Source organism: Haliotis cracherodii, unplaced genomic scaffold, assembly GCF_022045235.1.
Source record: "Haliotis cracherodii isolate W230 unplaced genomic scaffold, xgHalCrac1.p SCAF_9, whole genome shotgun sequence".
Classification (NCBI taxonomy): domain Eukaryota; kingdom Metazoa; phylum Mollusca; class Gastropoda; order Lepetellida; family Haliotidae; genus Haliotis; species Haliotis cracherodii.
Window position 1 is genome coordinate 8,031,166 of NW_027266343.1, and position 26,607 is coordinate 8,057,772.

The 26,607-nt window shown below is 42.9% G+C and overlaps 2 protein-coding genes across 3 annotated transcripts in view; one reads left to right on the top strand and one right to left on the bottom strand.

The window, feature by feature from the left end:
• The window catches only part of LOC139452816 (uncharacterized), a 27,951-nt gene extending 23,547 nt beyond the window's left edge, over positions 1–4,404 (top strand). The window contains exons 7-10 of the mRNA XM_071234440.1: positions 524–659; positions 1,705–1,832; positions 2,664–2,925; positions 3,944–4,404. Of these exons, the coding sequence (XP_071090541.1) occupies positions 524–659; positions 1,705–1,832; positions 2,664–2,925; positions 3,944–4,208 (791 nt within the window). The 3' untranslated portion in view covers positions 4,209–4,404. The remainder of the gene's footprint in view (positions 1–523; positions 660–1,704; positions 1,833–2,663; positions 2,926–3,943) is intronic.
• An 11,496-nt stretch (positions 4,405–15,900) lies between these two features.
• Positions 15,901–26,607, bottom strand: part of LOC139452730 (uncharacterized) — a 34,422-nt gene continuing 23,715 nt past the window's right edge. For both annotated transcript variants that reach the window (XM_071234306.1, XM_071234307.1), the window contains exon 8: positions 15,901–19,270. In XM_071234306.1, the coding sequence (XP_071090407.1) occupies positions 19,192–19,270 (79 nt within the window). In that variant the 3' untranslated portion in view covers positions 15,901–19,191. The remainder of the gene's footprint in view (positions 19,271–26,607) is intronic.

Consider the following 26,607-nt stretch of genomic DNA (forward strand, 5'->3'; position numbering starts at 1 on the left):
GGTTATTGGATCATTGTGTATAGTATCCTACCGGGTACCCATTCACTACGATACCCATATCGATCTAGCAACAAATGTTTGTTTGTTGTTTAACGCCGCACTCAGCAATATTCCAGATGTATGACTGCGGTTTGTAAATAATCGAGTCTGGACGAGACAATCCAGTGATTGACATCATGAGCATCGATCCACGAATTTGGGACCGATGACATGCATGAACCAAGTCAGCGAGCCTGACCACCCGATCCCGTTAGTCGCCTTTTAAGACAAGCATATATAGTCGTCTAGCAACAAATGATTGCTCTAAGTAAATAATGAGGTGTCAATAAATAATGACACGAATAACAATATCCAGACTGGGAGTCCCTCTTTGAAAGATTCCTGAAAATTTGTTTATACTATTTTTTCGTTTAATCATACGTGGTATGCAGTCGAGTCATTGTATCAAAGATGGGCACACATATCTTAGAAAAATTCACTGAAAAATGTCATTACCGAATTATAACAATATGTTTATCATTAGGGTTGAGTAACTACATTCAGCAAAGAGGTGGTCTTACGTCAGTTCCGGCTCGTCTTGATCTCAGTGTCTCCGTTGACGTCAGCTTCACGCTCCCCGCTATAACGTACACATCGTGCGGCATTGTGTATCAAACAAGGTGAGTCCTCTCATGTCCTCTCTATAACACATTGTGCGGAATAGTGTATCGCTGAAGCGGGTACTCTCACTTCCCCTCTATAACACATTGTGTTGTATAATGCATCACTGAAAGTTGGTGGTCTAGTGTCCCTTCTATAACACATTGTGTGGAATAGTTTATCACGGAAGTGGGTACTCTCTAGGGATGGATATGGAGGTTTAAAGTGTATCACAATATTTTGCAATATCACGATATATTGTATAATTCTATTTTTTTAATTCAGAAGCAATCAAATACATTAGTGTATGAACTGAAGTTCATAAATGGAACAAAACAAGATGCTGGTAGAACAATGTTTACTCTTTCAATAAATACGCAGTCATCTTGGGGCCCCGGATGCTTGCTACGGGGCAGCGAAGGCATTTGGCAGGTGTATAACATTAAACACATGATGGACATCCCAGTTTGATATCACCCGGGCATGAAAAAATGATATTCACAGCCTCACAGCATTAGTCGCCTCACTGAAAGTGGGTACTCTCATGTCCCCGCTATAACACATTATCCGTAAAATTGTATCATTGAAAGTGGGTACTCTCAAAGAGTAGTGCTCCGAGACTAGTGATAATCTGGAGGGACACGTTGTTTTATCCTAAAACATAATTACATCACATAACTCACTGGTCCGAAATGAGCTGTGGACTAGTTGGATATCAACCCGTGAAGATACGGGGTAGAATAGGTCATGTCCCTTCTATAACACACCATGCGGAATAGTGTATCACAGAAGGTGGGTACCCCTCTATAACGTACGCAATGTCAAAATCGGTGTATGTTAGACGCATCATATTTAATGATATTTTGTTGTAGTCATTAATGTACGGGATATAGCTACTGCTCCAACCGTTTGATGATGTACCAGAATAATGTGTGACGCTAAACTATGACACTTCCAGTGCTGAAATGAGTACAAGTATACATTGCTATCGTTTTCGCAATTCTAGTACCAGTAACATGCAGGATTTCGGCCTTGAGGTGAAGAAAACGAATTTCTCTGTTCCAGCCCAGTAAACGTCACTGTAGATTATCGCAACAGGGATCTAGTAGGTTCCGTGGAGACTCGGATCTCCCCAAAAGTCAGCCTGGTTCCAGAGGAGATCAGAGATCAACCCCCAGCAGTCACACTGAGAGGCAAGTGAAGCGAGGTGGTCTCGGATTTTAATAATCTGTTCCAGAAAAGGTTAATTTTCTGGTTTTGCAAAGATAGTTAACGAACATTCAGTGGACACAACCTGCCGGCCAAAAGAAAGAATACACTTGAAAATTGGATTTTGGATTTAACATCTAAATTATAAACGTTATCAAAACGTTACTACGCTGAAAACAGTCGCCATGGAATAAACATTTCTTGTTTGTTTCATTCCTTGCCACCAACAAACATGGGTGTATATTTTATTACACCCTGGCAGTTTTCTTATCAAACTGATCAAGCCATACAACGCCTTAGATTTGATACACTGGAAGCAAGAATGTTCTGTTTGACTAGGTATATTTAATCAAATATAGGTATATGTCATCAAGAGCGAAAACACGAGCTTAGTCTGCAGATACAGTAAACTACGGTTATAACGAACTCAAAGGGACTACTAATTTTAGTTCGTTATAACCGCAGTTCGTTATAAATACATATACAGCATAATTACAGAAAAGTAGTCGGGACCAAAAAGTAAGTTCGTTATATCCGTCAGTTCGTTATAAGCGTGTTCGTTATAACCGGAGTTTACTGTACTTGTAAACAATAATATTATGTGAGGCGGGCGGCTCTAAAAAATGTAATAACTTACGTAATATAGCTTTGATGCACCCTCTCTGATAATTATGAATATATCACAGAATCTGGTGAGGTTTTTTTTTGCTTTATTTTTGCTATATTTTGCTATATGTCAAACTTTCAGCGAAAAGTAACAGTAAAGGCAGGATGTTGCCTGTCATTTTGTTACTTCAGTGTGTTTCTGTTTTCAGACAAGCAGTATACACTGTTGATGTACGATCCCACCCTTGAGCTTGGAACACGTGACCAGAACTCCTACGTCCACTGGATGATCGTAAACATCCAGGGTATTGACATCACTTCCGGTGACGTGGTGTACAGCTGGCTGCTGCCCATGAGTTCCAGGTTGAATCAGCTCTACCTGTTTGCCTTGTTCGAGCAGACGGCATCTATCAGCACCACAACAGCTGGATCCTTCGGAGGAACAGACTGTCACCCATACATAGACAGAAGGTAGAAAACTTCCCAATTTCCTACACGTTCATGTCAGTGGAGAGAGATGGTGTAGCCTTGTGGATAAAGCGTTCGCTCGTCACACCGAAGACGCGGGTTCGATTACCCACATGAGTAAATATATGAAGCCCATTTCCGGTGTACCCCGTCGTGATATTGCTGGAATATTGCTAAAAGCGGCGTAAAATTAAACTCACTTCCTCATGCTAGTAGATAGAGCCTCTGCCCGGGGAACGGACTGGCCGCGTCATACCAAAAGACCTTGAAAGATATCGCCATACTGTTAAACATCCGCATTGTATCTCAGTGGCAGCACGGAACACTGGCTTTTTGCCAGACTAATACAGGCCATATTGTCAGCACCATACTCGTGCTCATGGGTTTCACCGAAGTGGTAAACGTCTGAGACCTTCATCACTTCGGGCTTTCCTCCAACATTAAGCTGACACGCCGTGATAGAACTGGAATATTGTTAAAAGCGGCGTTAAACCCAATTCACTCACTCACTCATATGGGTATAGATGTGTTTTCAGCCAAGTAGCGTTTTGATAACGTATCAAGTGTATAGCCTCTTTTGCCTGGCAGGTGAATTGCCTTAATTACAGAATGAAACAGTTTCTCTGTGTCTGTATACTTCTTTAAGGGCCGGACATTGAAAATAATGTGTTCAAAACACAACTTGAAATTACTTTTGTCTCGGGTTTTACCCCCAAATGATAGTTCACTTATCCTGAAAACAAACGTGTTGTTGGGCCTTTAAAAGACGGTGTATATACGTACATACATTTACTAGTGAGTGAGTGAGTATGGTTTTACGCCGCTTCTAGCAATGTTCTGGACAGCAATATCACGGCGGTGGACACCAGAAATGGGCTTCACACATTGTACCCATGTCGGTAATCGAACACGGGTCTTCGGAGTGACGAGCGAACGCTTTAACCACTAGGCCACCCGAGCGACCCCACATTTACTAAAATAGTACATAATACAAACATTTAAATACTTGTGTTGGCTGCAGATGCAAGTTCAGGGCTGGAGACTTCATCCGCTACAACAATCTCTCCCTCGTCGGCATGAGACACCTCAGGGTGATCCCCGACACCTACCGCCAATATGTGGCGTACGCCGTGGCCAAGTTCCAAACCATGGACCAAGTCTGTTGGGGACAGGACAGCGACCGTCCACAATGTCCAGTCAGTTCCGGAAACAAGCAGACACTACAAATCGGCGTCATAATGTCAGTCCTGACAGTATTGGCAACTTTCTTGACCTTGACAAACTAGTTAGTGATCATAGCGAACACGTAAACCCAGCCTGGTTCCCTGGGTATGCTGCGCTGGCGCTACACTGGTTCCCTGGGTATGCTGCGCTGGCGCTATACTGTGTAGCGCCAGCGCAGCATACCCAGGGATCCAGGCTGCAACATTCGTCACCACTTGCGCCTTTCCGTAACCTGTAAGAAGACTCGTCCCCCAATCGATGAATGTTATGTGCGAAAATACGACAAACCAATCAGAATTCGCGTATGATTTCAAGTTCTTCGTCAAAGAATCCCTCAGAAATATTTTTTGATTTTACATAATTATGTCTTGCATCTAAAAATATACCCAAGACACAGTTAAATGTGTTCAGTCATAATGCATAATTCCGCCTGTCCCGATGTGCTTTAAATTGCATCTGAAATATATATAATATATGGGGAAATATATGTGAACTATTGCGCAACGAGTTGACAATTGTGTTAGGTATGCTCGTTTGCTCTAAGACGGAACACGGTCGCAAAAATGGCCACGAGGGGGGCACGATTCGCTATTCGGCTTGTCCCGGAATAACACGAGTTGGTCACGAATGAGGCTGCAAGTAACCTTGATAATTTTGTATGGTATTAGATACTTGAATACAATTTTAATCAATTTAATTGTATTGCTTTCTTCATTAACGGTGTAAAAACACACTTCCACAACCCAGCTTTTTGTGACCCCTGATCTAAATGTACATTATCCAAGTTATTTTCCCCTTCGCCTTCTAGGATCGAAAAAGCGACGTTGAACCCAACTCACTCACTCACTCTAGGAAATTTGGAAATTGACATGTTGCTCTTGATAATCAGACGATGCACCTGTACTTTCATTTCTTTATTAAATCATTTTCAAGAAGTCATTTTCCATGTCAATCTGTGGACAGGAGGCATGAACGAGTAGAGAGTGAGTGAGTTTGGTTTTACGCCGCTTTTAGCAATATTCCAGCAATATCACGGCGGGGGACACCAGAAATGGGTTTCACACATTGTACCCATGTCGGGAATGGAACCCGGGTCTTCGGCGTGACGAGCGAACGCTTTAACCACTAGGCTACCCGACCGCCCCGCATGAACGAGTAACAATTTAACGTCGCATCGGCAGTTCCAGCCAAATGTCGACTGAACATGAGACCATGTTCTTTAAACTGAAAACGAAATTGGCGCTTCGTGAATGTTAACGTTCTCCCATACTCTAACTCAGTCTGACGCACATTTGTACAGGGGTCGGTTTAAGTGCTAACACGTTGGCCCGCGGCCGGTTAAATTTAAAAAGGGCTTGCAAAAACGTATGGCTGGTCACAATTTCACTCCTTCTCCGTGTACTTTTTTTATTGGATCATCTCGTTAGAAATACAACTGGTCGCATTTTGAAATGTGTACAAGAATTGTTTTTGTTCATAAATCTCTATGAAATAAGGCAAATGGGAGCCAAGATTTTATCTCAAAGTGCAGGAAAAAACGTTTTCGGGGTGTAGAGTTCTAAAGGTTTTAGAGCCCTGCAAGGTGGATACGCGGCTTCCACCATTTAGTTGTAGGCCAGTTAGTTAAGAGAAGGGCCAGCATCTTTTAGAAGGAACAAGCCCTGCTGGCTACATACAAATGTGTTGTAAAATCTACCCAGTTGTATGAAACGTGAACTGGTGCGAGAATTACGAGCGCACTGAACGTCGTCTACCTCTGACTATTCAATTACTGAGAATTATAAGATTGGTTTGAAAAAAATGTTTGTTGTAAATAGATAATTCAACCAGAAAGTGATTCCTGCAATCGTTTCTGTACATATACCAGATATTAAAACCAGGTGGCTGTTAGGGACCGGTCATTTATAACAAGGGTTTGACGGATGAGAGGATTTTCATGACCCTCAAGAAATATGTTTATTATTTTAATGGCACATCCCAAGAGCATCCTTTTCTTGTGACCCTCCCCTGATTACCTCTGACCCTGCCATTCAACCCAAAATGACCGGTCCCTTTGAGCACTTCCGGGTTAAGGAAAACACTTCCGGTTTGGGAAAGCACACGCACAAATGCAGTGCAGCTTTGACACACAAATTCCAATGCCTGTAGTTACCATAATAACAAAAAAAACACATGCCCATGAAGGACAATTTTGAAACAATGATCTTCCTTTGATATATAGCTAAATGTAAACAAGAATAACAAACTAATGACCTGGTAATTGTTTAATTGATGACCACTGTTACTGGCCGGCTTGGCTGCTCTCTTGGCCAAGTTTTGGGGATGGACTATAGATGTAGGTCTCCCGATGTAAACATGTTAAACCGATATTTCAGTAAGGAGTATTGGTAGTCAGATTTTAGTATTGACAGCTTAGCAAGAATGAATTTGTGGCATTTCTTCATTACAACTTATAGGCAGATACACTCATTGCTTTTGCTGCAAACCAACGATGCAATATGATTGAAAGTGCCGTACCGCATTAGTGACAGTGCCCTGAAATAATCTGCTTATGTACCATGTTGATTTTACCAAATGCTGATAAACAGTGATACACGAATAACGAAGTAAATTTAAACACTCAAAGGCAAAAGTTAATGTGGTACACAAATCACAGATTCAGTGTTAAACATTTACTGCCGCAAATGAAAGGCTATTACATGGAAAGACAAATGTTTCAAGGTATGGTAACGATCCACAGTCCATAAGAACAGCGCACCTGGCATATGCTTCTTCACTTTATTCAGTACTTGTAGGACACGGGCCTTTTTGTAAAGACGACATACAATTAAGGTGCAAACAAGTATAAGATATAATAAACATTTTTTTTTTTAACGAAAGCAGTTTTAACATAATTGCACATTATACATGTTGGAGTATTGTGTTCTTACAACATTGGCATAAAACAAGTACTTTGAAGTATTCATATTGATAATAGGGTCTTGCGATGATAGTAGTGTATTAAACTTCAGAATATTTGGGAAGATGAAAAATTTAGATTTAATGTAACTTTGCCTAAGATGGCTATAAGCTGGACAAATTAACAAAACGTGATATTCATTTTCGATATGGTTTAAGTTACAAACTTTACATTTTCTAAATTCACTAGGAATAATATAATGTCGTCCACCTTCAATTTCTAAATTGTGAGATGTTGTTCAGAATTTATTTACTGTAATACTCCTCAAATAGTTCTCACATAAAATGGTTGTTTTAAACTGTGCATAATATGCCATTTGGGGGCTTTCAGATAAATCACTATGTCAAACCTGAGAAAAGTTGTCTTTTAAACGTTGACATAACACATTTAAAAATATGGTTTTATTACCACATGCTTGAAAGAACCAGACATCACCAAATTCTAATCTAAAAATAACAGTTTTAAGTTTCGTTACCCAATTTACGTGGCCTTGTTCATCGTACAAGCGCAATATATTGTAACATTTTTGGGGTAAGCGGGATTCCTGGCATATGCAAACGAACCACAACACAAGAGGGGGTTCACAAAACGTTCACACGGTCTGCAACGAGTGTGTCCATCTTGTGCATTGATGCAGGCCCGGCACCGCCTCATTGAGGCCACTAAACGTTGATGGAAGTTCTGGGGAAGATCATTACATATCCGAGGAGGGATTTGGCAGCGTTATGAGTCCAGCAGCGTTATGGATGCTTCGGATGACGTCGTAAACGTCGCTTCATTTCACCCCAGACGTGTTCAGTGGGTGACAAATCAGAGGAACTTGCGGACCAGGGTAACACATTAACATTGTTCTGATTAAGATACTGCTGTACAACTTGAGCAACGTCTGGTCTGGCGTTATCGTGTGGAAACGTCACTCTGTTCTGTTACAAAAACGTTAAACCGGCCATATGCTAAATCTCGTACCTCACAGCATTCAAATTCCCCTCAACAACAACCCCCCACCTCCAAAACGATCCCCTTCCAGAACACATGGCTTGATGTAACGTTCACCTGTGGGCCTATACACACGTGTCCTGCCATCAGCTCGGTGAAGATGGAAACGTGACTCATCGGTGAAGAGAACTCTTTTCCACTCACGTGCTCCCCGTGCAAGTGTTGTCTGTTCCACTGTAGACGTCGACATCGATGTTCTGCCATCAGAATTGGCTGTCGGTCTTGGCGTCTTGCACGGATGCCGTAGACGCGTAGACGTCGTTGAACTGTTCTTGTAGATACATCTCTATTGCCAGGTATTGTACGGGCTGTAAGGGTTGCAGGCTCGAACCTGTGTCGAAGTGCTGGGTTCGAATCCATCGGCCTTGACGTGGGGTGGCTACTGGTATAGGGCCACTACGGGGACGGTCTATAAATTTATTGTTTTGCTGAAAACGTCTCCAAAAGTACCAAATGCCGTTTCTATGGACGTTGAATCGACGAGCTTGATGTGAGGCAGGTTTGCTATACTATTGGAGTGCATGTAAACAAAAGCAACAAAACCCTTTCCATGTTCATCAGAAATGCCTGCCAAGTCGAGTGTACGATTTCATCTTCCCGAGGCAAGGGCCTTAACTGACTATTAAAGTCCAGTTTCCACCCTTGCCAAACTAGGCTGGTATTCTGGAGGTACATGGTGACTGGACTAATCCAATCAAAATCGCATAACGACATCCGGCTCGTAAGAAAAATGGATTTCAACATGCAGATTTCAGTCGACTGCAGGATTTGCAAAGCATGTGTACCACCAACCTGGTGTCTACAGATGTTTGGCAAATTTGCTCATGTTATTAATCAAGGTGCTCACGTGATTTGATGCATTTCGTGGGGTAAAACCCGTTTTATTACAATATAGATCTTGATTATCGATTAGACTGTCTTCACTGGGCAACACAATTTTATTTGAAGCAAATGCAAGTAATATGAGAGATGGAATCTGACTGGGAAATAGGAAGGACATAGAAGGGACACAACTCGTAATGGCCACTGGTGGCGCTACGATTGAGCCCAGAAATTTCAGCACAGTTCGGATGGGTTAAAGCCCCTGTTTTATTGATAAAGGACTAAATATGGTTCGTATGTGTTCCTTTTCCTTGCAGACAAGAATCAAAGAACATAGTTCATTATTATCAAGAAATTAGGAAAATGATCCCTGGAAATGATGATTTCGAACCCCACACCAGCCCCGAAAATGAAAGTATTGCTCCCTCACTGACGCAGGATGCAATATCTTTATGGAAGTATGAAATGTATTCTTAAACATCAGGGATTAAAAAAAACACTACGTTATCCTCAAGTCGAAGTCTCATAACCAGAGTTCAGACAAACAGCAGTAAAAGAGCTTTACATACTGTTGACTGGGATCCTGATTACCTGAACGAGTACACAGTCTGTGGCTGATATGTCGTAGGCTGCGATTGGATGACACAATAACACTATTCATAACATTAATTGGTTATTGGTATAAAATGAAAACAAACAGTTGAAATGAGGCAAAACTGCGCATGGAAAAAATAACATAGGTAGAGCAGTTTGTAATAATGTTTATTAACCAAAAAACTTTCAGTATGTGGACATTTCTCCATGTTTATTTACATTCGTAAAAGATGTTAAGAATGCGCACCCAAATTTGTACATTTTCGGCCCGCCGCCTGGGCCCCGTTCCACAGAGCGATCTTAGTGCTATGACTATCGTAAGCCTGTGTTACAGTATTGGAGGTATTGTTATCACATCACGGAGATGGCTTAGTGGAACAGAACCCTGGCCGCTAACAGCGCTAGACCTGCTGCGGGAACCAATGGATTCTAGATATATTTAAATACTGCACAGGTATAGAGTGAGTGAGTGAGTTGGGTTTAACGCCGATTTTAACAATATTCCACTCTTATCATGGCGTGTCACCTTAATGTGGGAGGAGAGCCCGAAGTGATGCAGGTCTCAGACGTTTACCACTTCGGTGAAACCCACGGGTATGGTGCTGACAAATCTAGAAACATAATCCAGACGAACCGGGATTCGAACCCACAATCATAGGTTTCTGGCACAGGTATAGATGTTTTATCCTTTCTAAAAACGATCTATAAATGAAGAAATCAAACAGAAACATTTCATGTCATGCTTGCTTTATACAAAAATATTATTTTCATGTTCATAGAAAATTATTTTACAAAAACGACGTCTATACAAGTCTATGTTCCCGTGCAGGTTGTACACATTCCAAATAATTCTCTTTTCATTCTACTTCATCAACATCGACCTCCACACGAAATATTCTTAATAATTATTTACAAGTCATCACTACTTAAGATTACTTCATGATGTGTTATCATTATTATTTTAGGATTGTAATAATAATTCAGATATATAGTATACAGTGATGAAAACTGATTATAAGAAACAGTGTAAAACTATACATTAACAATAAAAGCTCTAACAGTTATAGATATATAAAAATATGTAAATACTACAAAGCAAACACTGCAACAAAATAAAAAGGTGAATTTACAAATATAGTTTTAACAAACAGATTCTGTTTCAGTTTTTTGTTTCTGTTACTGATTCAAATATTTAAATATTATGAACTAAGGAAATCATTCATTATTATGGTGATATTAGATTCCACATATTTTTTTTTCAAGGGCTTTGATATCATGACTGTGTTGTTTAAAAAATACTAATTTACAAGATGATATTAACATTATGATTATTGAACCTGTATATTATCCTCACAAACAGATTTTGCTAGGCTAATTTAGTATAGTGTAATTATTGTAATGTATTCTGTAAGAAACTTTAATAACATGTACATTTTCCTTATCTCTAAGATTGCTGTACTGTTTTATTTTTTAATTGTTATTTTGTATGGGAGACACATGCCTGTACCCCAGTCCCATTCCTTTTTAAAATAAATATTGTTTAAACCACAATGGTACTTTCAAACATGTCTTCAACCAACGTGTTTCGTGATAATAACTAATGCAAGTATAGCAAATCATGGACAGCCTTTATTGTCTCCCTTCGGAACTTCCCATTATTGTACATATTCTAGATAAAGTAATTACATATGCTGCTCTGAATGTTTATTCAGTTCATGCGGAGAATTTAGAAGGCTTGATGCTTTTGGGATGATTAGAAGTTCACTCATACTGATATTCAGGTAGAGAGGTATTATATTGGTGTCAAATAGCTCAGATGAGATTGTATTTCATGCAATCTCTTTATAATCAGATCTTAGTTCTCACTACCGCTAAACAAAGATCTGAGGACATCCCATTAGGGGTCATGTCAGAACAACCTTTCATCCGACCAATCGGAGCGTCGCTTACCAGATCATGAAAGTGACAGTCGGAATGTGATTTCTCATCATGCAGCCTCGAAAACTTTAAAACGGGGTATTCCGAACAATAGTTACGGACTTAACGACTGAATCTATACAATGTAGGCATTCGTGAATGTTCCTTTGTTCAGGTTTCAAATTTTTAAGCGAGAATTTGTCAAAACATGTTTCGAAGCGTTGACGCCAATTTGAAATTAGTGCCATAAAGCATGAGAAAGCTGCCTTCTTATTGGCTAATGTCGACTTCTTGTCAGTAATTCCATTTGTCGGTCACAGTTCGCTAAAAGTCGGTCTGATGTGACCCGTTATGGGATGTCCTCAGATCTTTGTTTAGCACAGCGAGAACTAAGATCGGATTTTAATGTGATTGTATTTCATGAGGACCCAATGAAAAAAGGATATCAATAGAGAAGGAAAGGGGCCTCTTACATTTTGTTATGCCTTAGAAACAAAAACATCTATTGTTTCTTTATGTCTTGTCACAATATGTATATACAGTCATACCAATGTTGAAGGGACCTACGTAAATACTTCGAGGTCCTACACAATGGAGAACAGACCTTAGATGATGTAGCAGTGTTTGACTGTATAAGCAATAAAACACTGTATTATATGCATGTTTTATGTTGCTATTAAATGCAAACTGTTAAAGACATCGGTTTTGAAACAACAAGGAAAGAATGTTAACATCTTTCCTATCCAAAAAGTAAAAATGGCAATTGGTAGCTTTAGTTTTGACTTAGTAGAATATACTCAGTTGGACGGAACTACACCATAAACAGCAAATAAAACCAGATGAGAAATGCAAATTCAGGACCTCAGTATATTCCTCAAAGTGATCTTAAGGCTAGGAATATTGTAAGTCTATGTTATAGTATAGGAGCTACAATGTCTTAGTGCCACGTATATCATAAGCCTATGTTTAAGTATAGGAGTTAGAATGTCTTAGTGCAACGAACATCAGAAGCCTATGTTTAAGTATAGGAGTTAGAATGTCTTAGTGCAACGGACATCAGAAGCCTATGCTTAAGTAAAGGAGTTAGAATGTCTTAGTACTATGAACATGGTAAGCCTATGTTTAAGCATAAGAGTTATGTTCGTCACAGCATATTAGGGTTTTACCAGACACAATATATTGTGCATAGACGCATACAAATTGGGATTAGATGGAAACAAAATTATTTTACATCCTGTCGGATGCAAGATTATTTGATTGATATAATATATCAAACTTGTAGACATACATTTCTGTTCTGGGAAGAAATATGCTCAGTTCAGAGTGTTAATCATTGATTGGCTCCAGTTTAACATTGAAATCACCATCCATAATAGGCTTATGACTCGGAGCAGGTCAAGGGATATGAAGCCAAAATTCTTGGCAACCAATTGAAGCGTGCCTTGGACCCCCCAAATTTATACCTGAGAGGTCCCTGGAAATGAGACAGACCCCAGTAAAGCCTTACACTGAGATCACTTTGATGAACAGGGTCCTTTACTAGCAGCAAGGTCAAAAGTGAGCCAATTGTGTTCTGCTGCAACTGCCCACAGCTTGGCACTTGATAAATACTACATAACAAACAACATTAAATGCCATACGCCTCTGTATGGTAAAGGTTAAAAAAGATTACATTTGTTTCCGTATCTTTAAAGCCATCTTTGTCAACTGACAATTGGGAAAAAATAAACATGTGCTACTGCTCCAGGTACAAAATAACAACAACTGAAACACGGTCATTGAAACCAGCAACAAACAAACAGAAAACTTGGCCATCAAATCTGGGACTCAAAACAAACATGCGTGTGTGAGTGTGGTTTTACGCCGCTTTCTGCAATATTCCAGCAATATCACGCCAGGGGACAGCAGGAATGGGTTCACACATTGTACCAATGTTGGGATTCGAACCTGGGTCTTCAGCATGAGCGCACACTTTAACCACTAGACTACCCAACCACCCCTCACACATATGTAACTAGGAGAGATGAATTCATTCCAATGTCAAACATAACGTGTGGTTTCAGGATCAGGTACTTTCCTGATTTACTTTTGTCAAATATCAACTTCATGGTCAAAATGCATTAAAAAAGCATCGACAAACATAAATAAATACACGTCCCATGAAATAAACATTACAATGACCTTCACATGTCTGGCCTTCACATGTTTGACCTTCTTGACCATGGTACATGATAATAACATTACAATTAACATCCAAAGCCAAACCAAAAGTTATTTACAATCTGCATGCATGCACTGTGGTGAATCATAAATAGAACCTTCAAGATATACAGATTACATAATACAAGAGTGGTTGTGGGTCTGTTGCTGTATCAGGAACTGAGACCAAGGGTTAGTCAACATTCACATTCACGTAGTGAAACTCAGCAATGAAGCTGAATATCGGACAAATTTAGTTTTTGGTTTACACATTCAACTGCCTGGATCACAAAATAAAAATAGTTCTTATTTTAAAATAAATAAGATTAAATTAAACACATTTCTTTATATTTGCCAGATCCATCTTTGATTGCCGGAGAACTAAACAGATACAACTTAAAAACCAATAAGAAATAAAAGTAACTACATTTGTTTTAAGTTTTTAGATAATTGATGAAATACATTACATATATAAATAGTTTACATACACATCGTATATAGTCTCTGCCACTGCACACTTTTTACATAAATCAAACTATTCTTAGACAAAAATACATAATAATAAACATAACTATAAAAATACCAAACATCCTCCACTTGAAACAGTAATACCATACATATTTTTTCCAACTATATTGTCCCTCCTAACAACTTCAGGCTACCCAAAACATGAATCCGCATTAAGCGAAACCAATATAGCTTTATACCAATCAGCGATAGAAATTGGGACTAGTCCTGTAGTCCTTGCCAAACTGCCAATAGTTAAGGTATCATAAGGAACTAGGAGAAATTTGCCATTTTTAAGGGCTTTGCTTTGTTATCATCATGACTAGTGGACTAAAAATGTTTCTTTCTACCGCTGCCAATCAACCTCCTGCCACCCAAATCGATATCCCTTCCCACCACCATCATGGCCATTCATGATATCAGATGCTTCAATGATATCAAAATGGTGCTATGGCACTGTAGCTCACCTGAATATGTAGTTAACAGTTTGAAATGTTGCTGGACACGGGACATGCAGGCCATGACATAAGCTCACTTGACTTTCAAACAGGTGAGCTAATGAGACCCATTTAACAGACATCAGATGTCTACATATACATTGGAAAAAGAACATTAGTTACCATTTCCTGATGATCATATTAAGTGACAATATAGGTAAACATTCCAAACAATGATACCATCAAGGGGACAATCAAATAATCCAACATGGGTCAACGATCTAGACAACAATCCATGATGGACGATCTTACACCAACGCTTCTCCCTTAGTTGGAGTTCATGGTTTTTTTATTAATTCAAATAGAGAATTGTTTAATAAGCAATACTTAGAAGTTGACTGATGACACAGTAGACACAATTTATGGATAACAACTTCTTTATTTACATTAAAGGTGAAGTTTCGGTATAGATCCTTATACCATTGTAGGCTAGCTTGACAATGGTATAAAGATTTATACTGAAACGTTGCCTTTACTGTAAGTAAAGAAGTCGTTATCCATAAATTGTGTCTACTGTGTCATCAGTCAACTTCTAAGTATTGCTTATTAAACAATTCATTAATTCAAACAGGATTGATTTATCAATGTATACTTCTTTTAGGGCACCCATTAGTAAAAGTCAATCTTACCCCCTTGATAACACAGCTTCTTCAGTTGAAGTTATTGTTTAGTGCTGCACTCTGTCTCAGCAATATTCCAGCTACATGACATCAGTTTGTTGTGTAAATAGTCTGGACCTGACAAACCAGTGATTGATACTATGAGCAACGATTCACGCTGGTTACAAGACACTACAGCTTCCAAACTCAAATAAAGAATAATTGGTCATAAAGGTAGTTTACTTCTTGTTCTCTATTTACAAATCTAAGTGGTTAAAATCAGGTGAAAATATCTGACAATTTATGGTAGTTACACACTGACTGCCAGAGTGGTGTACAACATTGACAAAACACCATAGTCAACACAACACAAATACGTCAAACGCGTATAGACAATTTACAGCAGACACTACATCAACACCATGTTAATACAACAAATCATTCCTTGTTCAAAACATAACTTTAAAAATATTAATCATAATTGTGTGAACTGATACAAAATAGATTTTAAAAAGTTGGAAGAGAAGTTGGTTTGTTAATATGGTACAAACTGAAACTGACCAATACATAGTCAGTGGTTAACCTACAATTATGTATTGGTGAGGTGAGGTGAAATGGGGTTTAACGTCACATTCAAGATAATTACACTCATAAAGCGGCGTGCGTGCGTGAGTGCAACAGTCCGGATTTATGCCAGTTTTATAGTGCTCGCCTACCATGCCACAGTATACTGACTCCCGAGTTGATCAGTCCTTGTTTTAGCCCCTATATGCCAAGCATCAGGCAGGGTAACAACAAACATCAGGCAGGGTAACAACAAGCATCAGGCATCGTAACAACAAGTACAATCTTTTAACGTCTTTTCGTATGACGCGGCTGGAGATCAAACCCCTGGCCTTCTGCTCTCCAAGTAGATGCTCTACCACTAGACCACGGAGGCGGTCACAATTAGGTACAATACCCAATACACATCTTCCCGAGGCAAGTGAGTTAACTGACTATAAAAGTCCAGTTTCCACCCTTGCCGAACTAGAGCAAATATCAACAGAACCAGAATTTCTTTTCTGTAACAAAGTACGTTCAGGTAACAAAGTATGTTCAGTTACCAGGTATGATTAGGTACGAGGTATGATAGAGTACCTGGTATGATAGGGTACTGGTTATGATAGGGTACCGGGTATGATAGGGTACCACATATGATTAGGTACCGGGTATGATTGGGTATCGAGTATTTACTCATGTTTGGACGGAAGACTGACACCCTTTCATACAAAGGGCAAATGAGACGAGACAACAGCTCGTTGGGTTATTACGTCGCCTTTGATCCATGATAATATGAAAATTCGTTTTGTCACATTTCTTTAGTTATTCAAGAATTGGTTCTGTTTGTCCTTTTTAGGACAAACAGAACCAATTCTTGAATAAAATAATTTAAAGTTCACCCAAAACTTTACAAAATGTATTGATCAAATCTTCCCAATTTTGAGTTTGAATTTGTTTTCTATATGCAGCAAACTATGGTTATACTGAACTGAAGCGGACCACGAAGTTTAGTTCGTTATAACCGTAATTTGTTATAAGCGTATATACAGCATATATACAGCAAATGACAGTTTGTTATATTCGTCAGTTCGTTATAAGCATGTTTCCTATAAATGTAGTTTACTGTACATGATTGATGAACATATACATTTTGAAAAATACTGCTTTCATAACGGATCATGTGCCAACTCTTAACACATAAACCTGGACTTCTGTGGTAAGTACCACTCAGGATTTCATCTACATGTCAAGATCTATCAATATTTATCAATACGTCAAGATTTATTAATTCTTCATCAATATGTCCAGATCTATCAATATTTATCAATATCTCCAGATCTATCAATATTTATCAATATGTCAAGATCTATCAATATTTATCAATATGTCAAGATCTATCAATATTTACCTATATGTCAAGATCTATCAATATTTATCAATATTTTAAGATTTACCAATTCTTCATCAATATGTCCAGATCTATCACTTCTTTATAAAAATGTCAAGATCTATTAATTCTTCATCAATCTGTCAAAATCTATCAATCTTTTAGCAATATGTCAAGATCTATCACTACTTATCAATACATCAAGAGTTATCAATTCTTTATTAATAGGTCCAGATCTATCAATTCTTTATAAAGATGTCAAGATCTATCAATTCTTCATCAATCTGTCAAGATCTATCAATTCTTCATCAATCTGTCAAGATCTATCACTACAGATCAATACATCAAGTTTATCAATTCTTTATTAATCGGTCAAGATCTATCAATTCTTTATAAAGATGTCAAGATCTATCAATTCTTTAGCACAATGTCAAAATCTATTGATTCTTCATCAATAAGAACTATTTATTTATGTATCAATGTGTCAGTAACTAGGACTGTCTTCAAATGGTGCCATGTTCCTCTACAGTTCTCCTCCTCATCAGCCATCCCTCCAGCACAGCAGATGGATACAACACGATACATGGGACAAGTCTAGGGACACCTGGAGTTATTCTCCACACACTGAGCAAGTAGGCTGGTCCAGTATGAAGGCATTAATCTGACAACCACATGACAACAGCCACAGTGAACAAAGAATTCTTGGACTCATTTGGTCGTCTATTGTCTTTAAATTCAAGAAACTGTTAACTACTACCTGGGCCCACTTGCACAGAGCGACCATTGCGTGAAGACCATCGTCATCGTAACTCTCATACTTTAACATAGACTTACAATGGTCTTGGCGCTAAGACCAACGTAACTCACATACTCTAACATAGACTTACAATGGTCTTAGCGCTAAGACCAACATAACTCTCATACTTAAGCATAGACTTACAATTGTCTTAGTGCTAAGACCAAGGTAACTCACATACTCTAACACAGACTTACAATGGTCTTAGGGCTTAGACCAACGTAACTCTCATACTTTAAACAGACTTACGACTGTCGTAGCGCTAAGATCAATTTGTGGAATGGGACCCAGGACTGTAACAAGACACCACACATAAAGTATCATAACCAAAATGTATCCTTGACAGTACATGTGCTCGGGTTCCACATGTCAACTGGTCTTAGTCACATTACAACAGTCCAACAAAAGTCACGATATTAACAAACACAATGAGCAAAACACGGCGACTCCAAATCCAAGTCCTAGAGGCAGGGGCAAACAATTGTCTTCTCTCAGCGTAAATTCCTACCAAGTTGCCTTGTTTTGTCATTCATGACAACAACATGAAAACTATGAAGATACACACTTGAACTGGTGTTAGTTCAACTAAATCTGATTGTATGTAAAAGCATCAGGGCTGGCTATCGATACAGATCAGAGATAGATAATCGTTTACTAAATATTGATCAATTATCGATAAATATAAGTAACTGTAAGCAAATACGCAAAAAAGAGTCCGAAAGAAATCAACATATATCTCTCCACTGGTGAGTGGGGGCACATTTATGCAGAGATTACTTTGTGGATATTTGATATATAACAAAAACAGTTACTTTCCATCCTCAGCAATTGACATTATTGACAACAACAAGTCTGTTTTGGTAAATCTAATCTTGTTTTCATCCAAATAGTTTTTGTTGATTTTATCAATTTTTATATTGATTATCGTTAATATTTTTTCCCTTCAACGATAATTCTGATTACTGATCTTTTTGCCAGCCCTAAAAAACACACCATGTTAATGCGATTGTACATTATTGAAATCCATTTTCAAACTGGTTTGGTGCTCTCTTTAATTTTCTAATCTAGCATTAGGCACCTCTTGATCTCAGCTTGTATCTGACCTGAGACACTCAGAATAACGGTTGTGAAATGTACAGTTCAAGGGTCATCCCGAGGTCACAGAAGCAAGACCTGGAAGCAGTTTTGTCTTGTTTCGGCCACGATGACCTGTGGTCAGTGTTGACCTCTCAGGGGGAGGCTGTGATCCCCTTCAGGGCAAGCTCCTCCTTCACTCTCTTCAGGTAGTCAGGGTCAGGGTAGCCGTACCTGGAACAGATGCACCTTAGAGCTGCAACACCAACTTACAAACCTCTAACTATGTCACTCGGTTATAAATACAGGTTCGACTTTTCTGGGGTAAACCTGTGAAGGAGTTATTTCCTCAGAATGCCTGGGTAAGCAGGCATTCCAGCTTAAGTATGCCCGGGGAAGCGGGCATTTCAGCTTAAGTATGCCCGGGGAAGGGGGCATTTCAGCTTAAGTATGCCCGGCTAAGCGGGCATTTCAGCTTAAGTATGCTCGGCTATGTGGGCATTTCAGCTTAAGTATGCCTGGCTAAGTGGGCTTTCCAGCTTAAGTATGCCCGGCTAAGTGGGCTTTCCAGCTTAAGTATGCCCGGGTAAATGGGCTTTCCAGCTTAAGTATGCCCGGCTAAGTGGGCTTTCCAGCTTAAGTATGCCCGGGTAAGTGGGCATTCCAGCTTAAGTATGCCCGGGTAAGTGGGCATTCCAGCTTAAGTATGCTCAGGTAAGCAGGCATTCCAGCTTAAGTATGCCTGGGTAAGCGGGCATTCCAGCTTAAGTATGCTCAGGTAAGTGGGTATTCCAGCTTAAGTATGCTCAGGTAAGAGGGCATTCCAGCTTAAGTATGCCTGGGTAAGCGGGCATTCCAGCTTAAGTATGCTCAGGTAAGCAGGCATTCCAGCTTAAGTATGCTCAGGTAAGTGGGCATTCCAGCTTAAGTATGCCTGGGTAAGCGGGCATTCCAGCTTAAGTATGCACGGGTAAGTGGGCATTCCAGCTTAAGTATGCCTGGGTAAGCGGGCATTCCAGCTTAAGTATGCCCGGGTAAGCGGACATTCCAGCTTAAGTATGCCCGGGTAAGCGGACATTCCAGCTTAAGTATGCTCAGGTAAGCGGGCTTTCCAGCTTAAGTATGCCCGGGTAAGCGGGCATTCCAGCTTAAGTATGCCCGGGTAAGCGGACATTCCAGCTTAAGTATGCCCGGGTAAGCGGGCATTCCAGCTTAAGTATGCCCGGGTTAGCGGACATTCCAGCTTAAGTATGCTCAGGTAAGCGGGCTTTCCAGCTTAAGTATGCCTGGGTAAGCGGACATTCCAGCTTAAGTATGCTCAGGTAAGCGGGCTTTCCAGCTTAAGTATGCCCGGGTAAGCGGGCCTTCCAGCTTAAGTATGCCCGGGTAAGTGGGCATTCCAGCTTAAGTATGCCCGGGTAAGCAGGCATTCCAGCTTAAGTATGCCCGGGTAAGCAGGCATACCAGCTTAAGTATGCCCGGGTAAGCAGGCATTCCAGCTTAAGTATGCCCGGGTAAGCGGACATTCCAGCTTAAGTATGCCCGGGTAAGCAGGCATTCCAGCTTAAGTATGCCCGGGTAAACGGACATTCCAGCTTAAGTATGCCCGGGTTAGTGGGCATTCCAGCTTAAGTATGCCCGGGTAAGCGGACATTCCAGCTTAAGTATGCTCAGGTAAGCAGGCTTTCCAGCTTAAGTATGCCTGGGTAAGCGGGCATTCCAGCTTAAGTATGCCCGGGTTAGCGGACATTCCAGCTTAAGTATGCTCAGGTAAGCGGGCTTTCCAGCTTAAGTATGCCTGGGTAAGCGGACATTCCAGCTTAAGTATGCTCAGGTAAGCGGGCTTTCCAGCTTAAGTATGCCCGGGTAAGCGGGCATTCCAGCTTAAGTATGCCCGGGTAAGTGGGCATTCCAGCTTAAGTATGCCCGGGTAAGCAGGCATTCCAGCTTAAGTATGCCCTGGTAAGCAGGCATACCAGCTTAAGTATGCCCGGGTAAGCAGGCATTCAAGCTTAAGTATGCCCGGGTAAGCGGACATTCCAGCTTAAGTATGCCCGGGTAAGCAGGCATTCCAGCTTAAGTATGCCCGGGTAAACGGACATTCCAGCTTAAGTATGCCCGGGTTAGTGGGCATTCCAGCTTAAGTATGCCCGGGTAAGCGGACATTCCAGCTTAAGTATGCTCAGGTAAGCAGGCTTTCCAGCTTAAGTATGCCTGGGTAAGCGGACATTCCAGCTTAAGTATGCTCAGGTAAGCGGGCTTTCCAGCTTAAGTATGCCCGGGTAAGTGGGCATTCCAGCTTAAGTATGCACGGGTAAGTGGGCATTCCAGCTTAAGTATGCCCGGGTAAGTGGGCATTCCAGCTTAAGTATGCCCGGGTAAGCAGGCATTCCAGCTTAAGTATGCCCGGGTAAGCGGGCATTCCAGCTTAAGTATGCCCGGGTAAGCAGGCATTCCAGCTTAAGTATGCCCGGGTAAGCGGACATTCCAGCTTAAGTATGCTCAGGTCAGCGGGCTTTCCAGCTTAAGTATGCCCGGGTAAGTGGGCATTCCAGCTTAAGTATGCACGGGTAAGTGGGCATTCCAGCTTAAGTATGCCCGGGTAAGCAGGCATTCCAGCTTAAGTATGCCCGGGTAAGCAGGCATTCCAGCTTAAGTATGCCCGGGTAAGTGGGCATTCCAGCTTAAGTATGCCCGGGTAAGCAGGCATTCCAGCTTAAGTATGCCCGGGTAAGCAGGCATTCCAGCTTAAGTATGCCCGGGTAAGCGGACATTCCAGCTTAAGTATGCCCGGGTAAGCGGACATTCCAGCTTAAGTATGCCCGGGTAAGCGGACATTCCAGCTTAAGTATGCCCGGGTAAGCGGACATTCCAGCTTAAGTATGCCTGATAATAATAATGTTAGTAAAATCTAAATATTTTTTACATTTGTATACTTATCCTGCATTACTCCGTATTGCATTTACTGCTGTCTTTGACAGAGTGACGAACTGTGTGAGATCCAGCTGCTGAAGAAAGTTGTCCCAACCAGCTCAGGAGGCGGCGCCCTCTCACAGTCGGCACGTGACCCGGAAGTCATGACGTCACACAAAAACACATAACTGCTTTAAACATAACATCTGAAACTTCGTGGGGAGGTAGCGTAGCGAAAGGGAGGGCACTTAGACTTCATAATGCAGGATAAGTATACAAATGTAAAAAATATTTAGATTTTACTAAATTTTTTAACTTATCCTGCATTACTCCGTATTGCATCTTTATCAGACGGCATGGCCGGTGGGCATACCTGCAGATGTGAACCATATTAAACCCTCGTCTAGGTCCGATGAATCCGCACCGCATACAAGTGATGACCGGAACATCTACGACCATTCCTGTCTTCAGGAAACAAGAGTCGATGCAAAAACGAAACGCCCGAATAGGTAACCGAAATACAATGAGGCGTGTTGCCAAAATATATAACTTACCGAAGAGCGAAAGCGAAACGCAGTAGAGCCCTCTAATCTGAGGCGATAAACACCAGAGAGTTCGACGGGCCCCGCTCGGGGAATCGAAGAATCAGCGGCGTCGGCGGCAAAATTTACGACCAATCCCAAGAGCGAATGCGAAACGCAGGAGAGCCCTCTAGGCTGGAGGCAAGGAACACCGGTGAGGTCGACGGGCACCGCTCAGGTATCAGAGAAGCGTTGGCGTCGGCGCCGGTGTCCACATCTACTACCATTCCTGTCATCAGGAAAAGAGAGTTGATGCAAAAAGTAAAACCCGGATAGGTGACAGCAATAGAATGAGTCGGGTAACCCAAAACTAAAACTGACCTAAGAGCGAATGCGGAACGCAAGAGATCCGTCTCGTCTGGGGTGATAAACACCAGAGAGGTCGACGGGCCCCGCTCAGGGTATCGGAGAATCAGTGGCGTCGGAGATAGATGACCTGTTGGGCTACAACCAGGGACCAAAACTGTGAACGCCGGCGACAACTTTCAAGGCTACATCACGGAAGTAGTGGTTGGTGAAGGCGGTGTCCGATCGCCACGAACAGGCTTCCCTGAACGACTGGATGGAACAGTATACCGTGAAGAACCAGTGTAAATACGATCGCCCTGATCTCATTTTATTTCAGGTGATAGCCTTTGGGGGGAGGGTCCAATCCGGCGGCTCATAAGCTTTAAGGATGACCGTCCGGAGCCACAGGGAAAAGTATTCCGGCTGACCAACGACTGCGACGAAGGGGAGACCGGCAGAAAAAGGTGTTTCCTAGACTTGCGGCAGTCTTTAGATCGTAGAATAACCTTCAGTGCCCTTACTGGGCATAATGACGCTCATCCTCATCCTCGGCACCCACACTGGACGAGGGGGGGGGGGGACAAGGAATGATCTATCAGGCTGTCCTGGGAGTTGAGTCTTTACGCTGACGTCCCAGTACGGTCCATGATGAACGGCGCCCTGGGTACCGCATTCGAACCGGGCACGGGAGACGTCGAGGGCGTGCTGTACATGGACTCGAGCGGCAGTAGTCAAAACCAGTAGAAATACCCGTCTTCTACTTAAGGTCGTAGAAGGAAGACGAGGGGAGTGGTTCGAAGGGCGTTGAAGACCACATTCAGATCCAACGCAGGCGGTCCGAACTTGGCCTTCAGGTCTTCAAGACTGAACGAGCGCAGCCAGGCCCGTAGGTCGGGAATTTTCATCTTTCTCCGATCGTCCGAGATGGCCAGAACGGAGTAGATGGCGACCAGGTGTGTGGGGGTGGTAAGCCCTTCAACCGACGGGTGCTACGCAAGTACAGAAGGAACTGATCCAGGATCTGCGGTGACGCTGTCATCGGATCCTGGTGTTTGTCAGAACAAAATGCCTGGAACAAGCATCATTTATCAGCATACAGTCCCCCTGTAGATGGACGGTGGGCTGAAGCAATAGCCTTGGTCGCTCTAGCCGAATAGCCCTTGGCTTTCTGCAGGTGTGTCAGGCGTGCAGACGATAACATGCGGGTATGAAGGTGTGGCAACAGACCGTGTGGATGGAGAAGAAGGTTGGACCACACCGGAAGTTCCAGGGGTTGTCTCTGGGTATGTTTCGGAGGTCGATAACCCAACTTCTGGCTGACCAATAAGGCGAGACCAAAGTCAATGGCAGGGGTCGAGTGGCCTGGATCTCTGAAGAACCATGGGAGGGAGAACCGGAGTCGGAAAAGCGTACACGCGTAATCCTTCTCAGGAACGATGGAAGGCTTCGACTGCCACAGCGGTCGTATCCGGCACAGGTGGAATGGAAGACGACAGCTGGCCACATTCAGATATGAGGCAAACAGATCTAGGGTTGGGGTGTCGACCGTTTGACATATTCTGGCCCGAGGCGCCGGAGAGCGTGAGGCGTCGGAGAGCTTGAGGCGCCTGGAACGCCGAAGATGGTGATTCTCGGGGGCGCCGGTCGAGTTTGTAGCGCCGGGAGAGGGGCGAGTACTCTGGGTCCGCAAACACCACACTACGGTGACGTCGTCAGTGGACACGATCAACAGGGCGTGACCGAGAAAGCACTGTCAGCAAGCGACGTCCTGGATAAGCCTTTATCTCGAGGCTGTTGCTGTGCCAATGGTGTTGATCTCTGGATCACAGGTGGTCACAATGTGGGCTGGTGTGGGCCACTAGCCACTGACAAGGTGGCAGGGGAGGTAGTCAGCAACAGGGGTCTGCGATTGCGTACCGTCGGTACGATTCGGAAAAAGGTGTGATCGCCTGCGAGCCAACCTCAAGTAGACGAAGTAAACCAGCTTCACAATCGACCGCCGGGGCATCGACGTAACCGGGTAGTAGGAAGTCGAGGCAATATGGCCATTGCACGAAGTAATGAGATCGTTTTCATCCCTGAAGCGGCGTATAAGTACTCCTGTTCTTATATCGAGGTGACGATGGAGGACGACAACACGATACGAGGCAGGTATGCAACAGGGGTCAGTGGGACGGCCGAGGGACTTTAAGTATCAAATCGACACTGTGTCCGGTAGTCAAGGCGGAAGATAGGAAGGTGTCGTAGTCGAAAAGATCAAACCGGACGAAGGAAGGCGATCTTTTCCATCCCTTGAACGCCTATAGGCGCTATCGTTCTTACAGCGAAGGGTTGATGAAACAAGGTTCCTCGTGACAGCCGTGTTGGTAGAGGAGGTCTATTGTTTCCAACATCCGTGCATGGATGGACTGCGACAGGCGCCTGGTTGAGTGGTAGCACCAAGCGTACAGTTAGACATGGAAACCAATCTGTAGAAATACATGGCACCCCTTGCCATGGTAAGTTGACCTAATTCCGGTCGGAGTTGTTGACAGTCCGAGTACTTGACACGTGACATGTAAATCACACTGCGCAGTAGCCGAGAAAACCGCCTTGGAGTCGGAACTGAGGTGCAAACTCCACACACAGACAATCCTCAATGAACTGCGTGAGAGACGATCAAGTGGTGTACCCGAGTTTTGCGATAAAACACGGAACCCCATGGGCGTCGTGGAAAACCCGGTGAGCGCCGAGGAAGAGTCTCTTTCAGGAACGCTGGCGCTAGGGTAGGGTAGAACAGCGTTGGTGTCGGCGATGTCGACGAAGTAAACTCTTTGTAAGTGGATGTCGTCGTCGAATCTGATACAGACGCTGTTCACATGACGCTCTGTTTCGATGGAAACCCGCAGGTCATCTCTCCGGAATCATAGCGCTTTAAACGACGGGATTATGGATAAAGTCTCAGTGGGCAAGTTGAATCAGACCAACTGTCTATTGGTTGAAAAGATTCCACCCAGGAAGTAGAACGATAGTCACGATCCCGAAGACCGACGGGAGAGTAGCGACAGGAGCGGCGACAGTTGTTTCACCATGCTTCTCCGTGTGACGAGTTATGAGACAGCAGCAAGAGAAGAGGGCAGCAAGAGAAGAGGGCAGTGGCGCCGGGGAGGCGATTGCCGATGGTGCCCCTTAAGCCGCAGTAGAAGATCGGATAGTCGGCTCGTTGATCTGAGCTTGATAAAGCTTGTTGATCTGGGCGCCGGAGGTCATCTTAGGCGCCGGATATATCATAGGCGCTTCTTCCGTAACTCTTGAGGCGCCGGAGTAGTCAGAGGCGCCAGAGACATTAGAGGCGTCGAAGATCATGAGATCAAAGCCCTTAGAGGCACCGGGAGCGCCGAAGACATCAGAGGATGCGGAGGCGCCGGAGCGCGGAGACATCAGAGGCGCCGGGAATTCACGAGGCGCCGAGACATCAGAGGCGCCAGGAGCGCCGGGAGCGCACGAGGCGCCGAGACATCGGAGGCGCCGAGACATCAGAGGCGCCGGAGGCGCCGGGAGCGCATGAGGCGCCGGGAGCGCCGGGAGCGCACGAGGCGCCGAGACATCTGAGGCGCCGGGAGCGCCGGGACATCAGAGGCGCCGGGAGCGCCGGGAGCGCCGAGACATCGGAGGCGCCGGGAGCGCACGAGGCGCCGAGACATCGGAGGCGCCGGGAGCGCACGAGGCGCCGAGACATCGGAGGCGCCGGGAGCGCCGGGACATCAGAGGCGCCGGGGGCGCCGGAGACATCAGCGTTGATGTGGTGGT